The sequence below is a fragment of the Bombina bombina genome, chromosome 4 (assembly GCF_027579735.1).
Source record: "Bombina bombina isolate aBomBom1 chromosome 4, aBomBom1.pri, whole genome shotgun sequence".
NCBI classification, from domain to species: Eukaryota; Metazoa; Chordata; class Amphibia; order Anura; family Bombinatoridae; genus Bombina; species Bombina bombina.
In genome coordinates this window covers 891,288,235-891,302,194 of record NC_069502.1, presented here as the reverse complement: position 1 = coordinate 891,302,194, position 13,960 = coordinate 891,288,235, and the positions used below count along the sequence as shown (strand labels likewise).

Here is a 13,960-nt window from a genome sequence, read left to right as displayed (position 1 = left end):
AGTTCAACCTTTACAGATCCTACCATAGCTACAGCAAAGAAGCTGCCCAAGCAAACTTACATTAATACAATTAGAAAGCTGACCAATTTAATGCAAGCAATCATACCCCTGAATTCTTTTTTTAGCCAAAATGTATGTAAGACTATTTAAAATGTTCAGTGACTGCTCTGGAATAAACATGGCTTCCACTAACTCTGTATATGGGACTTGAATATATTTGTATAAACTATTCATATTACCTTAAATCCTCCATTCCCCTTATTAATTTTGTGTCCCTCTCTGAAATTTTTCTAATTTCCATTTTTTTAAATTGGTCCCAGAACTGCACTCCATACTCAAGGTGAGGTCCTACCAAGAATTTATATAGTGACAAAATTATGTTTTTACCCCCTTACAGCAATGCCTCTTTTAATACATGCTATTATCTTGTTTAAGAAGAAGTTCTTGATGAATAGAACTCTTGCTATAAACCACACCCAGTTTTATGAAAATGGGGAAGCAAATCCAGTTCCCATACCTTTTTAATTATTAGAATATGAAAACATTTTTCATAAATTAGAAGAGATATGGTGCACCCAGTAACCTTACCCACACTATTAACAGCGTTTACCGATAGTGTTAGATCGTCTATGCAAGGTGTCTGCAAATTGGCTCTAGGGAGGGGAATAAGGAAGTAATAATGACATATCACTGGCTAATCGCCACATAATGGTTTTGATGGAGTTATGTTTATGAAGGCGCATAGCGTACAATACCCCCTTGTCTTCCAAATAGTGCGTAAACATTTCTCTATACTATCTGCTGATGACAAACTCGTTGACACAGTCAGAAAAGGATTGAGGTGCTCTTACATGAACTTTGGGTTCCATTTTGGCTGCCACCTTGTTGAGATCCAAACAGGAACCCAGTGGTTCATGGCTCAAACATGTAGGTATGTACAAATGTGGACACAAAAAATGCAAACCTTGGGACTATGTGAGGATAACGAAAACTTTTTGAGCACAGTTACTAAAAAAAGTTCCAATATTGTTGCCTGCATGAATTGTACATCGAAATACGTGGACTTATCTTATTGAATGTACCAGTGTTGAGTCTAGTATATTGGACTCATGTCAAGAGATCACCATAATTAGAGAACACCTCTCTTCTTTCAATACTAAGAGATCAACCACACCAATAGTACAGCATTTGGAATTTACCATAAAGGCAATTTAAATAGTTTTACTTGGTGTGCTATAGAGAAGATCTGAAACCCAAGAGGGGTGGTGATATTGATTAGTTACTGGCCAAACGTGAGGCATTCTGGATCTTTACACTCCGTACACGTCTACCAGCCGGTCTGAATTCCAGGTATAATGTCATGAACCACTGGGAATAGTAGTATATTACACTCTAGGTATCTTGAGTATGGCTGAGGTTATGGCAAAGGTTTACTGGCAGTATTTTGCTCATGTGGTTTTCACGCTACGGTAGTTTTATCCTTATTTGGGATTTCTTTATCTGTTACCATTGGATCTTAGATACCTATATACTCTAATTGATTGGTCTAAGTTTTTTTCTATAATATATTTGATAGCAATATGGACATCATTAATACAGCTTATGCTGTACATCTTTAAGCTCTTATATTATGTAACAACTACTTTGGATGTGATGTATTGATAATAGAAGTATGACAAGATTCTTTTATTGCTTGAAGTTATGTACTCACTGTAGTATTATTGTTTTTGGTATGGATATTTTCTGGAAGTAATCTTCCGTTTGTATATATATATATATATTCTGTACTGCTCTATTTTACAAAAGCAAATAACATGAATTTATTCTTTAACTATACACTAGGATATTACAAATTTATCAGCTATTAGCATTTATTTATGCATGGCGGTACTGTGTGTACAAGTTAGACTACAGTGCATACACGTGTCACACTACTACCAACACCACTCCAATACAGATAGATATATCCTTTGTATATACACTGTATTTATATGTATAGAAGTATTATCTAGGCTAGGGAACCCTACTATACACACATATGCTGTGTATACACACTGTATAAACATTCCCATATCCTCTATATGCAAGAAGCATTATGTAGTGAAACTGTACAAATTTGTCTCTAACCAATGCTATCAGATGTGAGGGGAGAGGTATAGGGAGAAAGAGAGTAAGTACAATACTACAAATGTATCACAAAAAGCAGGGGGGGGGGACATTTTGGCAATTTTTTTTTTCCTGACTCCTATTTATATACACATTTAGGAAGTCGGCACAAAATAACACATTAGGCCACTGTAATGTGATAACCTAAAAAGTAAAAAAATATATATCTGTTGCCAGAGCCATAATGCTCCATCCCTCCTTGTATTCTACCCAAAATATATACACTCACCTCACAATCCACACACTGACACCAAGTGACAGTGTACTGCATAGTCCTGACACTGACACATCAGAGCTATTCAACAGCCGTAAATACAGACACACACACACACACACACACTTAGAAAGCATCCAAAAGGATGGCAATGCGTCTATTAACTATATACTGTACCATGATGATAATAAAATACTGTCAACGTGACTTTACCGGGCTTTGTATCTTGACCTTTTCAGCATAGATATCCCAATACGTGTTTAAACATCTACCATCGGTATGTAGACGGGCTGCCATATACGTTAGTTCCCCCCATACGCAACACATCATCCAGCGTTAGCTCAAATACTGCAGTGCAAACTACTGCTCAGCAAGTAGACTTATATATTACATACATGCCAAATTGCCAATGCTTATACACTTACTTATTTTTTATGTTGCCACTGGCATAGTTCACAGCAGGTGGTCAGGCTGCAGCGTGCCTCTCTCTTGTCTAGTCTCTTCCCGCCCGACGTCCAGACCACGATGACGTCACTCACGAGCGCTGATTGGCTGGCGTCACTTGGGTGTGCTCCAGAGGCGTTTAAAGAGCAGCCTCTTGGGAGCGATATGGGCCGCGAACTAAGAGACTTAACCACTGGGTGGCAGTCTCTGCGGGTCATATAAGAAACAAATCCTCAGACATCCATATTGCGCAACGGGAGGGCTCACAGCCTCTCCTTCCTTGCGCAATATGGATGAGTAATAAAAAAAAAATAATACTTTGCATTTGAGTGCAGCCATGTTGGCGAATTTTATAGTGGTTGCGGGGGTGGAGGGGTAGGGTATACAAATAAAAAATAAAAAATTAAATAAAAATAAAATTAAAAATATATATATATTTTTATTACAAATTATAACAAAAAAAGTGTAATTACACACATAGGACAGGTGAGGCGCTGTCTCACCTGCCTCCTATGATTGCACGTTGTTTTTACCTATGCTTTTACATACATCAAATACTGCAGTGAATGCATTAATCTGGGTACATTCATCGATGCATCTATATACCTTTGTCCGTACATCAGCCCTAAATACATATGTTTTTATATTATTATTATTACATTGGGGTATGTACCGTAGTATTTTAAGAATCTTGCTTAGATGTAGATTAATTAAAAAAAATAAATTGCACTGCATAATTAAGAGCCGTGTATAGCTGGACGAATAAGAGCTAAAGATAGTACAATTCATGTTCCCTGCATTATATGTATAGATGTCTATTTGATATATAAGGAAAAAAGGAGACACAGAGACGCCAATATGGCCTATAACGTTTGCACAAAAGTGGGGCAATGTGAAGTAGAGTGGTACTCACAAGAGTGGAGCACCCAAAGGTGCAAGTGGCGCAGGCTGGATCAATTAGCAGTGGTCCAGCTCACTGTATATCCACAATGGAGACACTCGGGTAGATACCAACAGGTCAGCAACCCAAACTTCTATTCCTGTTGGTGATAAAATACAAACACCCATAGTCCAGTACAGTTTGAATATGTGTAAATGTGTAATTACTGGTCAAACTTACAGTGGCAGCACACGTCCAGGTGTAATACAGGCAAGCTGGAACCTCTCAGTCGACCAGTAGGACTGTGCTCAAGCAAAGGTAGAATCCAATCGCCAGCCAAAACGACGTATATCCAAACGAAATGAGTCCCAGAAAAAACAGCAGACTCATTTCGTTTGGATATACGTCGTTTGGCAGGCGATTGGATTCTACCCTATAAGATCGCTCAGTGTTTGAAATGAGACAGATTAATTTAACACTGTTCAGTTTACACTACAGCTGAATTCATTTTTTAAATACATACAAACAAGTCTAAATCCTACATTTAACCAGATCTAATGTTATGAGACTGAGTACCACAGCTTATGGTTCCATATAGAGTACAGCCATTTTCAAAATCCATAAGTACAGCTGACAGATGGTAACATTTGTACACCAGATTTAAAATGTCAACCTTTCAAAATTACTTGCTTCATCTATGCAGTCTGACAGATCATTAATGTACAATTTTGAATTCACAGAAATATTTTTGTTTGCACATTTAAAAATATGATTCTTAATTTCTGCATTTTTTTATCATGCATATCACACACTGTTGATTTAGGGGATGGCAGACATTTTACCTCCTGTGAGTGTTTCTGTGGGTGTCTGTGTTTGTCTTTGTGCTTTTGTTGGTGTCTCTGTGAGGGTGTGTGTGTGTGTGTGTGTGTATGTATGTCTGTGTCTCTGTGAGGGTGAGTGCACATGTTTCTGTATTTTCTGTGGGTGTCTCTCTGTGTGTATGTCTTTGTGTGTTTTCTGTGGGTGTCTGTGAGTGTGTATATTGTGTGTTTTCTGAGGCTGTCTATGTGGTGTATGTGCAAGTTTGTGTTTGAGTTTGTGTGTGTGTGTGTGTCCATTGTCTGTTCCTTTTTTAGGACATTTTGACCTTACTACTGATTATTTACATCTTTTTACAGACTTTGAGACTAATGAGACCTTTCCAGAAATCACCAATCCACCACTTAACCTTTTAAATTATTGTTTAGGCAGCTCAGGGCCCTTCCTTTCAGCCACTATATGCTGTTGTCATTGTATAGTTGGCATCTTCCTTGACAAAAAGGTAATCAGAACTTCATATTTTGTCATGTAAATAAATATCCTTTTTGACAAAACTGTAGTCTACCTTGTTACTTGTCAGGTCAATGCAGAGGCGTAACTAGAAACCACAGGGCCCAGGTGCAAGAATCTAAGAAGCCCCCCCACCCCCAAAAAAATGTGAATTTGATACATATCATTTTTTTATTATTATTTATTTTTAACATGTTTAAACAGAAAAAAATGTGAATCTGATTACATGTCTGAAAAGGAGGTACCCTGTGCCCACAGTCTGTGAGATGGTCTGACTCCCTATTACTGTATATAGTGACACTGTTTAACCCACCAGTACTGTATATAGTGAGTTAGTGACACAGTCTGTAATCTGCCGGTGAGATGGCTGGCCTGACCCTACCCGCCCCAGTACGTTATAAAGTGACCACAGTAGTCTGTGACATAGTCCAGCCCCCGTACTGTATATAGTGGTACTGTATAGTGACACTGTTTACCCCCCGCCCCCCCATGCTGTAGTAACAAGGTCTGTAATTTGCTGGTTCCACAAACATACACACACACAGTCACATACATAAATACACACACAGTCACATACATACACACACACACACACACACACACATACATGCATAAATACACACACACACAGTCACATACATACATACACACACACACACACACAGTCACATACACACACACACACATACATGCATAAATAGATACACAGTCACATACATACATACACACACACACACAGTCACATACATACATACTCACACACACACAGTCACATACATACATACACACACACACACACAGTCACATACACACACACACACACACACATACATGCATAAATACACACAGTCACATACATACATACATACATTCATAAATACACACACAGTCACATATACACACACACACACACATAAATGCATAAATACACACACAGTCACATACACACACACACACATAAATGCATAAATACACACACAGTCACATACACACACACACACACATACATGCATAAATACACACACACACACCTAAACACCAATGGGTAGAACAGAAACACTAACCCCTGTAGTCAGAGACAAAGACACTAGTGAAGCATCACATCACACTCACATGATATCACTGCAGGCAGTGGCAGGTCAACGTTTTTTTTTTCCTTTCTGAAGCTTGGCCCCCTCCCTTGGGGGCCCAGTCGCAATTTCTAGTGGCGGCCCTGTGTGTGTTCGTGTGTATATAAATATATATATATATATATATATATATATATATGTATCGATTTATAATATATATGTATCGATTTATAATATATATATATATATATATATATTTGTGTTTGTGTGTGTCTGTGTATTTATATATGTGTGTTTGTATGTGTGTGTGTGTGTGTGTATGTATGTATGTATGTGTATATATATATATATATATATATATATATATATATATATATATATATATATATACACATATACACTACCTGTCTATGTCCTTCAAACTCTGTAGGACTACTAATACAGTGAGTGCTGCTTTTAGATGTTAACGTAAACTCCTTTAGTTGCTATGTAATTATTTTGTTAATACATGCTGTACCATAAAGTTCTTATGTACCTGTAGCTTGCTGTTGCACTTATGTTGTAAACTGCATGAAACATTCTGTCACTGCCAACACAGTAGGGTACTGACTCTTATCAGCGATCTGTGTCTTACATTTAAAGAATATTTTAAATACTCTGAAGCCAGCTTAAATAGAAAGCTGCATTACTTTCAATAGGCATTTGCTTTGCCACAAAGTACAGTACGCTATTTAATATTATTAATAGCTTTTTTTTACTGAAGGAACACCCAGTGTAATTTTTCATACACCTGGCATTTTAATGCAGATTGTGAACTATGCAGAAAGAATTCAATTTGATTTTTGTTCCAAAAAACTGCGCTAGCAAATATGTATCCAATCAGCAGAGACACAATCATAATTTAGTGAAATCCCTGAGAGTCAGTACTAGGTTTTGCTTCTCTTTAAGATACTATAATTATCATCAGTTTTTTCATTTAGAATATTCACAAACTGGCTTTTAGATGATCTATACAAGGCATTTATTAAGGAACGCTTTCATGACAGAATAAAATTACATGCTACAGTGACAGATAAAATTTCCTTGTGAACAAATATCGAACAGTGACTCATTCTGCAGCCTGGGTGTTTTTTTTTTTTTGTGTTTCTATGGCTAAAGCATTTTTGTATTTTTGATTAATACATGTTTTTTTTTTCTCAATCTTGACAAACAGGATATACTAAAAAACCTGGATGGTTATAAAAAAGCATTTCAAGAGATCCATCGTTCTCGATCTGTCAACGGAGTCCCTATTCCTATAGAGCAGCTGGAAGATATGGCAGAGAGGTAAAAATAGGATTTTTGTCTTCCCTGCTTATGTAAATTCATTTATAAATTTCTGTGATTTATAGTTTTAGAAATGTTAAACTGATAGAGGAATGTTTATTGTAAAAAACCTAATGCTATGTGCTAATTATAGAAAGGTAATTTGTGTATTTTTCTCTGTGTTAACGTATTGTTAGAATAGGAATCTAAATATAACTGTAACTACAGTATAATTGTATCACAAAAAAAAAGTATTTTCTCTTTAAAGGGATACTAACCCCACATTTTTTCTTTCATGATTCAGATAGAACATGCAATTTTAAGCAACTTTCTAATTTACTCCTATTATCAATTTTTCTTTGTTCTCATGTTATCTTGATTTGAAAAAGCAGTAATAAAAGACTAGGATCCGGCCCATTTTTAGTTCAGCACCTGGGTAGAGCTTGCTGATTGGTTTGCTACATTTAACCACAAATCAACAAGTGCTTCCCAGGTGCTGAACAAAAAATGGTCTGGCTCTAAAGCTTTCAGTACTGCTTTTTCAAATCAAGATAGCATGAGAACAAAGAAAAACTGATAATAGGAGTAAATTAGAAAGTTGCTTAAAATCTCATGCTCTATCTGAATCATGAAAACAAAATGGGTTTAGTATCCCTTTAAACCACATACTTGATATTTCATATAATGGATCAGGTGGTGATATTTGGAAAAATACTGAGTTTGATACTTTTTAATCACAAGTGAAAGTATATACAGTACTTTAGACTTAATAAATTAGAATTGTGATTTGATCTGGCTTTAATTATAATATTTAATTATATAATATAATTATAATTAACCTGTGGATTAGTAATTTGGATTATGGACAGTCCTTTCATAAGATATATTCATATGGTAAATATCTGAGATTCACAGCATATTTGTATTAAAAGTTAACTGAGATGGAAACAGATGTCCGGGTTATATCTCTAGAATTGTGTAATTAAAATACTCACTTGCTTTAAAATTTTTAAAATACAGTGCATATACTCTTAAATTGCTATATAAGAAAATATTCAGATTGTTCATTTATTTAGAAATTCATTCTCTAAGAAAGACACATGCATATTTGTACATATAGGGTCTATATATTTGTCTTTATAAGGGGGACGCTTTTTTTAAAATGCATTTTAGACTAATAGTATCTCTTTTGTTATGTTAAGTCAATTATATTTGCAGAATTAATAATCACAAATAGTACAGCCATTTTTAGCAAATATGGCATCTCTTATTGTCTGTTTACATAAAATAGTAATTGTTCCTTATTTTTTTATTTTTAGCTAGACACACTGAAATCTTTAAAGTGCAACAGATGTAATTTTAGATCAGTTTATAACAGTTACCACTCAACATCAGCTGTCTATTATAATATTATTATGCCAATTTAGTTCTGTTTTGGTTGTCAATAAGGCAAGGGTAGTGTTAAGACCTGTGATTTTACTGCACAAAACTCATGATAGTTCAATGTTTTTTGCTTAAAGGGACATTAAACCCAAATTTTTTCTTTCATGATTTAGATAGAAAATATAATTTTAAACAATCCAATTTACTTCTATTAATTAATAATTTGCTTCATTCTCTTGATATACTTTTCTGAAAAGCACATCTAGATAGGCTCAGTAGCTGCTGATTGGTGGCTGCACATAGATGTCTCGTGTGATTGGCTCACCCATGTGTATTGCTATTTCTTCAACAAAGGATACCTAAAGAATGAAGCAAATTAGATAATAGAAGTAAATTGGAATGTTGTTTAAAAATGTATTCTCTATCTGGATCATGAAAGAAAAATGTGGGGTTTAATGTCCCTTTGAAGCAACAAGAAACCCTGAAAAAACCTTTCACTATTTAGACAGGGCAGTTTTAAACAACTTTCCTATTTACTTATATTATCTAATTTGTTTCTTTCTTTTGGTATCCTTTGTTGAAAAGCACACCTAGGTAGGCTCAGGAGTTGGGAGCTACCCGCTGATTGGTGGCTGCACACACGAGTCTTGTCATTGGCTTACCAATTTGTATTCAGGTTCCCAGTATCAATAAAGAATACCAATACAATGAAGCAAAAAATGATAATAAAAGTAAATGGGAAAGTTGTTTCAAATTGTATACTCTATCTGAATCCTAAAAAATTTGGGTTTCATGTCGCTTTAGAGCATAAAATTTAAAACAACTTTCCAATTTACTTCTATTATTAATTATTGCTTTGTTCTTTTGGTAGCCTTTGTTGAAAAGCATACCTAGGTAAGCTTAGTAGCCGCAATGCACTACTGGGAGCTAGCTGCTGATTAGTGGCTGCAAATATATGCCTCTTGTCATTGCCTAAAGTTCAGCTAGCTCCCAGTAGTACTTTGCTGTGCCTTCAACATAGGAAACCAACAGGATGAAGCAAATTTGATAATTGTATTCTCTGTCTGAATCATGAGCATATCCTTTTTAAACCTTAGTAGGTTCAAGAGATAGCTGAGCAAATCAGGTGAGACAATGACTCAAATCATATATGTGCAGCCACCAATCACCAGCTATCTCCCAGTAGGGCATTGCTGCTCCTGATCATACTTAGGTCTGCTTTTGAACAAACTATATTAACAGAAAAAAAGCTAATTTGATAACAGAAGTAAATTGAAAAGTTGTTTAAAATTGTATGCTCTATCTGAATGCCAAAAGTTTAATTTTGACTGTACTGTCCCTTTAATTAGTGAAATACTCGGCTGCCCTTTGAAACCTTGATGTTACATTTGTTTTACTACACCATTTTTCTGGATACTGTGCCTCTCTTATTCATTTAATGTTGCTATTATATGAAAAATGTAAACATACCTTTAATTATCCTTTTAAAGCCGTTATGCCGTTCCATTCCGTCATAATTAGACTGGGCTTTAAAGCCGTTATGACGGAATGGAACGTCATAACTAACGGCTGTCCTGAAGCCTTCTGTGCTTCAGGGATTTAATCGCGGTCTGGAGGGCGTTCCTAGGATTGTAGGGACGCCCCCCAGATGCGATCCAATAATTGAAATCTCGCGATCGTATGCACGATCGCGTAGTTTCAATTTGTCTACATCGGAACAGTTGTTCCGATGTAGGCACTTTAACCCTGTCACGAAAGGGTTATGTACCTCCCCTGACACCTGCTCTGTTATCATTGGTCATTTCAGTTGACACTTTGTCTTGCTCTCTCCCGTCTTCTCTTCTGACCCACCTGCTAGCTGTACTTTTACAATTTGTGTTTTGTTACTTCCCTTGTTACAGTTTGGTATTTGGTTTCACCCTCCACTGAAACTGTTGTAACAGCATTCGTAGATGACCTCCAGATGGCTAAAGACCAAGGTCATAGCTTCTTGCTATAACGGTTTGGCTGTTGAGAAAACTCTCTTTTGGCAAAGGCTGGATATTCTTTTAAACGTTCTCTATGGATTGCAGTGATGTATTTCCTCACACTTTCTACCAGGCTCATCAAACTTTTTTTTTAAAGTGAATGTCAATTTTCATGTGAAAGTGCCCGGGTTTTTAAAAAAACTATTAAAAACAGGGGCACTTTCATTCAAGAAAATTGACAATCCACCGGATTTTAAAAATACTTACCTTTTTCTTCTGAAACGCTGGATCGCCGTTCTGAAACGATGCCCCCGTCTGCTTCTTCCTGGTTAACTAACTCAGTAATGACAAAACCAGCTTCCTCCAATCACGGCATTGCCTCAGGCAATGATTCCCCCGGGGAAGGGGGGGGAGAGCCGTGATTGGAGGATGCCGGAATTGTCATTGCTGATGTATGAAGAAGCTTGCGACGGGCTGGTGAAAGTGCCCATGTTTTTAAAAGTATTTTTAAAAACCGGGCACTCATTCTTGAAAGTTTACATTCACTTTAAAGGGACAGTCTACACCAGAATTTTTATTGTTTTAAAAGATAGATAATCCCTTTATTACCCATTCCCCAGTTTTGCATAACCAACCAACACAGTTATAATAATATACTTTTAACCTCTGTGATTATCTTGTATCTAAGCCTCTGCAAACTGCCCCTTTTTTTCAGTTCTTTTGACAGACTTGCAGTCTAGCCAATCAGTGCCTGCTCCCAGATAACTTCACGTGCACGAGCACAGTGTTATCTATATGAAATACGTGAACTAACACCCTCTAGTGGTGAAAAACTGTTAAAACGCATTCTGAAAAGAGGTGGCCTTCAAGGTCTAAGAAATTTGCATATGAACCTCCTAGGTTTAGCTTTCAACTAAGAATACCAAGAGTACAAAGCAAAATTGGTGATAAAAGTAAATTGGAAAATTGTTTAAAATTACATGCTCTATCTGAATCATGAAAGTTTATTTTGGCCTAGACTGTCCCTTTAATGAAATAATGGCTTTGTATTGTGAAAAGGCACAAACAAAAGTATGGTAATGTTCTATAAATCATACTTGAGACTTTCCAACTGCAGCTCATATAAGGAACTGTTTAAGGACAAATGCATCCTTGATGCCATCTACTATCTATAGATATTTATGGTGGACTTAACATCTAAAATCACAACCCAAACCTGGCTCCACTGTCACTTTTTGTGACAAGATCCTAAGTACTAGCTAGAGGATGTAATTTTAAACAACTTTCTAATTGTCTTCTATTATCAAAATTCCTTTGTTCTTTTGGTATCTTTTGTTGAAAAGCAGGGATTTTAAGCTCAAAAGCATACACGTGCCTGGAGCACTATATGGCAATAGTTTTGGAAAAAAAGTTATTCATTTGCAAGAGCACTAGATGGCAGCACTATTTCCTGCCATGTAGTGCTCCAGACATCTACCTAGGTATCTTTTCAACAAAGAATACCATAGGAACTAAGCAAATATGATAATAGAAGTAAATTGGAAAGTTTATTAAATTGTATGTGTTTTCTGAATCACAAAAGATTTTATTTGGGTTTCGTATCCCTTTAACCAAGGTTTGCCACCCATAACTTAGACACTGTTACAAAAATCTGCCCATTTTTCAGCTGTTGGATGATTGTGGGCCAGATTATAAGTGGAGCACAAAATATTGCTTTCGCTAAAGCGATATTTCCGCTCCACTTTGTAACACCAGCGCACGCAAATGTGCGCTGGTATTATAGGTGAGGTGCATTGCCCTCACGAGAGCGTGCTTCCATAGGCTTCAATGGGAGCCTTGTTCTCATGCCGTGAGACACAGCATGAGAACTAGCGCAGTGAAGGGGGTAAGTCGCACAGCGATAGGCATTAAATATAAATATATATGAATATAAGCATCCCATAGACCACAATGTAAAAGCATTTTAACCCCCAAAAACTGCTAAGTGTATTTGTTTGTTTTTTAAAAATGCTAGATTAAAAAAAAAAAAGAAGAAAACTAACATTTTAGTTTGGGGGTATTTGGGGGACATTTATAAAATTAACCAGATATCTGATCTCTGGTTAATTTTATAAGTGCTAATTGCTACCGCGAGCCATAACCAGACACTAATTTGCCCATTTTCGGTTGCGTGATAAATTAGTGCTCCACTTGTAATCTGGCCCTTAGTGTCACTGTTTTTTTTTACCTTCAGGTTTGATGGACCAATCTTGTACAGGAAAAAAATAAAAATAATTTTAAATGGCGGAATGATACTGGTGTCCCTCATCACTTCATGAAATCACTTTTATATCCTTAGAGGCCATGCATGAAATAATCTTGATGTACATAAGAAATAGGTTGGAACTATATAGGGGATTTCTTGATAAACAACTTGTTTATTTATTTTTAGGTTCAGTTTTGTTGCGTCATCTTCTCAAATTCATGTGATAAAACTGGAATTTATGGAATTAAAATACCGTCTGTTAGCACTTTTGGTCCTGGCCGAATCTAAACTGAAATCATGGATCATCAAGTATGGAAGAAGAGAATCTGTTGAGTTACTTTTGCAAAATTACATTGTAAGTTTTTATATTTAATTATTATAGTTTATTTTGTTCAATACTTATTTGAAAGATAGAAAAGAAAATACAAGGTGAACAAAAGTTAAAAAGACATTAAACTCTACAAATGTATATTGTGTATGTGAAATATCACTATTTATAGTTAATTGTGTTATAAAAATGTTTGCATGAAAAAGTTAAAACTATATATTTTGATTTTGAAACAATGGGAGGTGCATTTGTTGCAGTACTTTATGTTGGAGAGAAGCTCACTGGCTGATAAAAAATGTCTATCCAGAATGATATCATATATGTTTCCACTTACCAATACCATTATACATTCTTACTTTCTTTTATACGATGGTTAGTCCAGGGTTGGCTCTAAGGGGGGGGCATTGGGGGGCAATGCCCCCCCAAATGGAATGCTGTGCCCCCCAGGGCAAAATAAGTGATTTAAAAAAAAAAAAAAAATATATATTTTTTTTTACATTTTAAAAGTGACGAAACGTCCAGGGTCCCAAATGTCGCATCAACCATTTGCAGCCACTGGACCCTGGAGATCCTCCACTGGAGAGCCCAGCTAATCTCTTTACTCTCCTCTATTTACAACCAGATAACAA

General features: G+C 36.0%; 1 protein-coding gene across 1 annotated transcript in view; it reads left to right on the top strand.

The window, feature by feature from the left end:
• SYNE1 (spectrin repeat containing nuclear envelope protein 1) overlaps nt 1-13,960 on the top strand; it is a 780,519-nt gene that overhangs the window by 152,456 nt on the left and 614,103 nt on the right. The window contains 2 exon segments of the mRNA XM_053711805.1: nt 7,317-7,429; nt 13,190-13,358. Of these exon segments, the coding sequence (XP_053567780.1) occupies nt 7,317-7,429; nt 13,190-13,358 (282 nt within the window).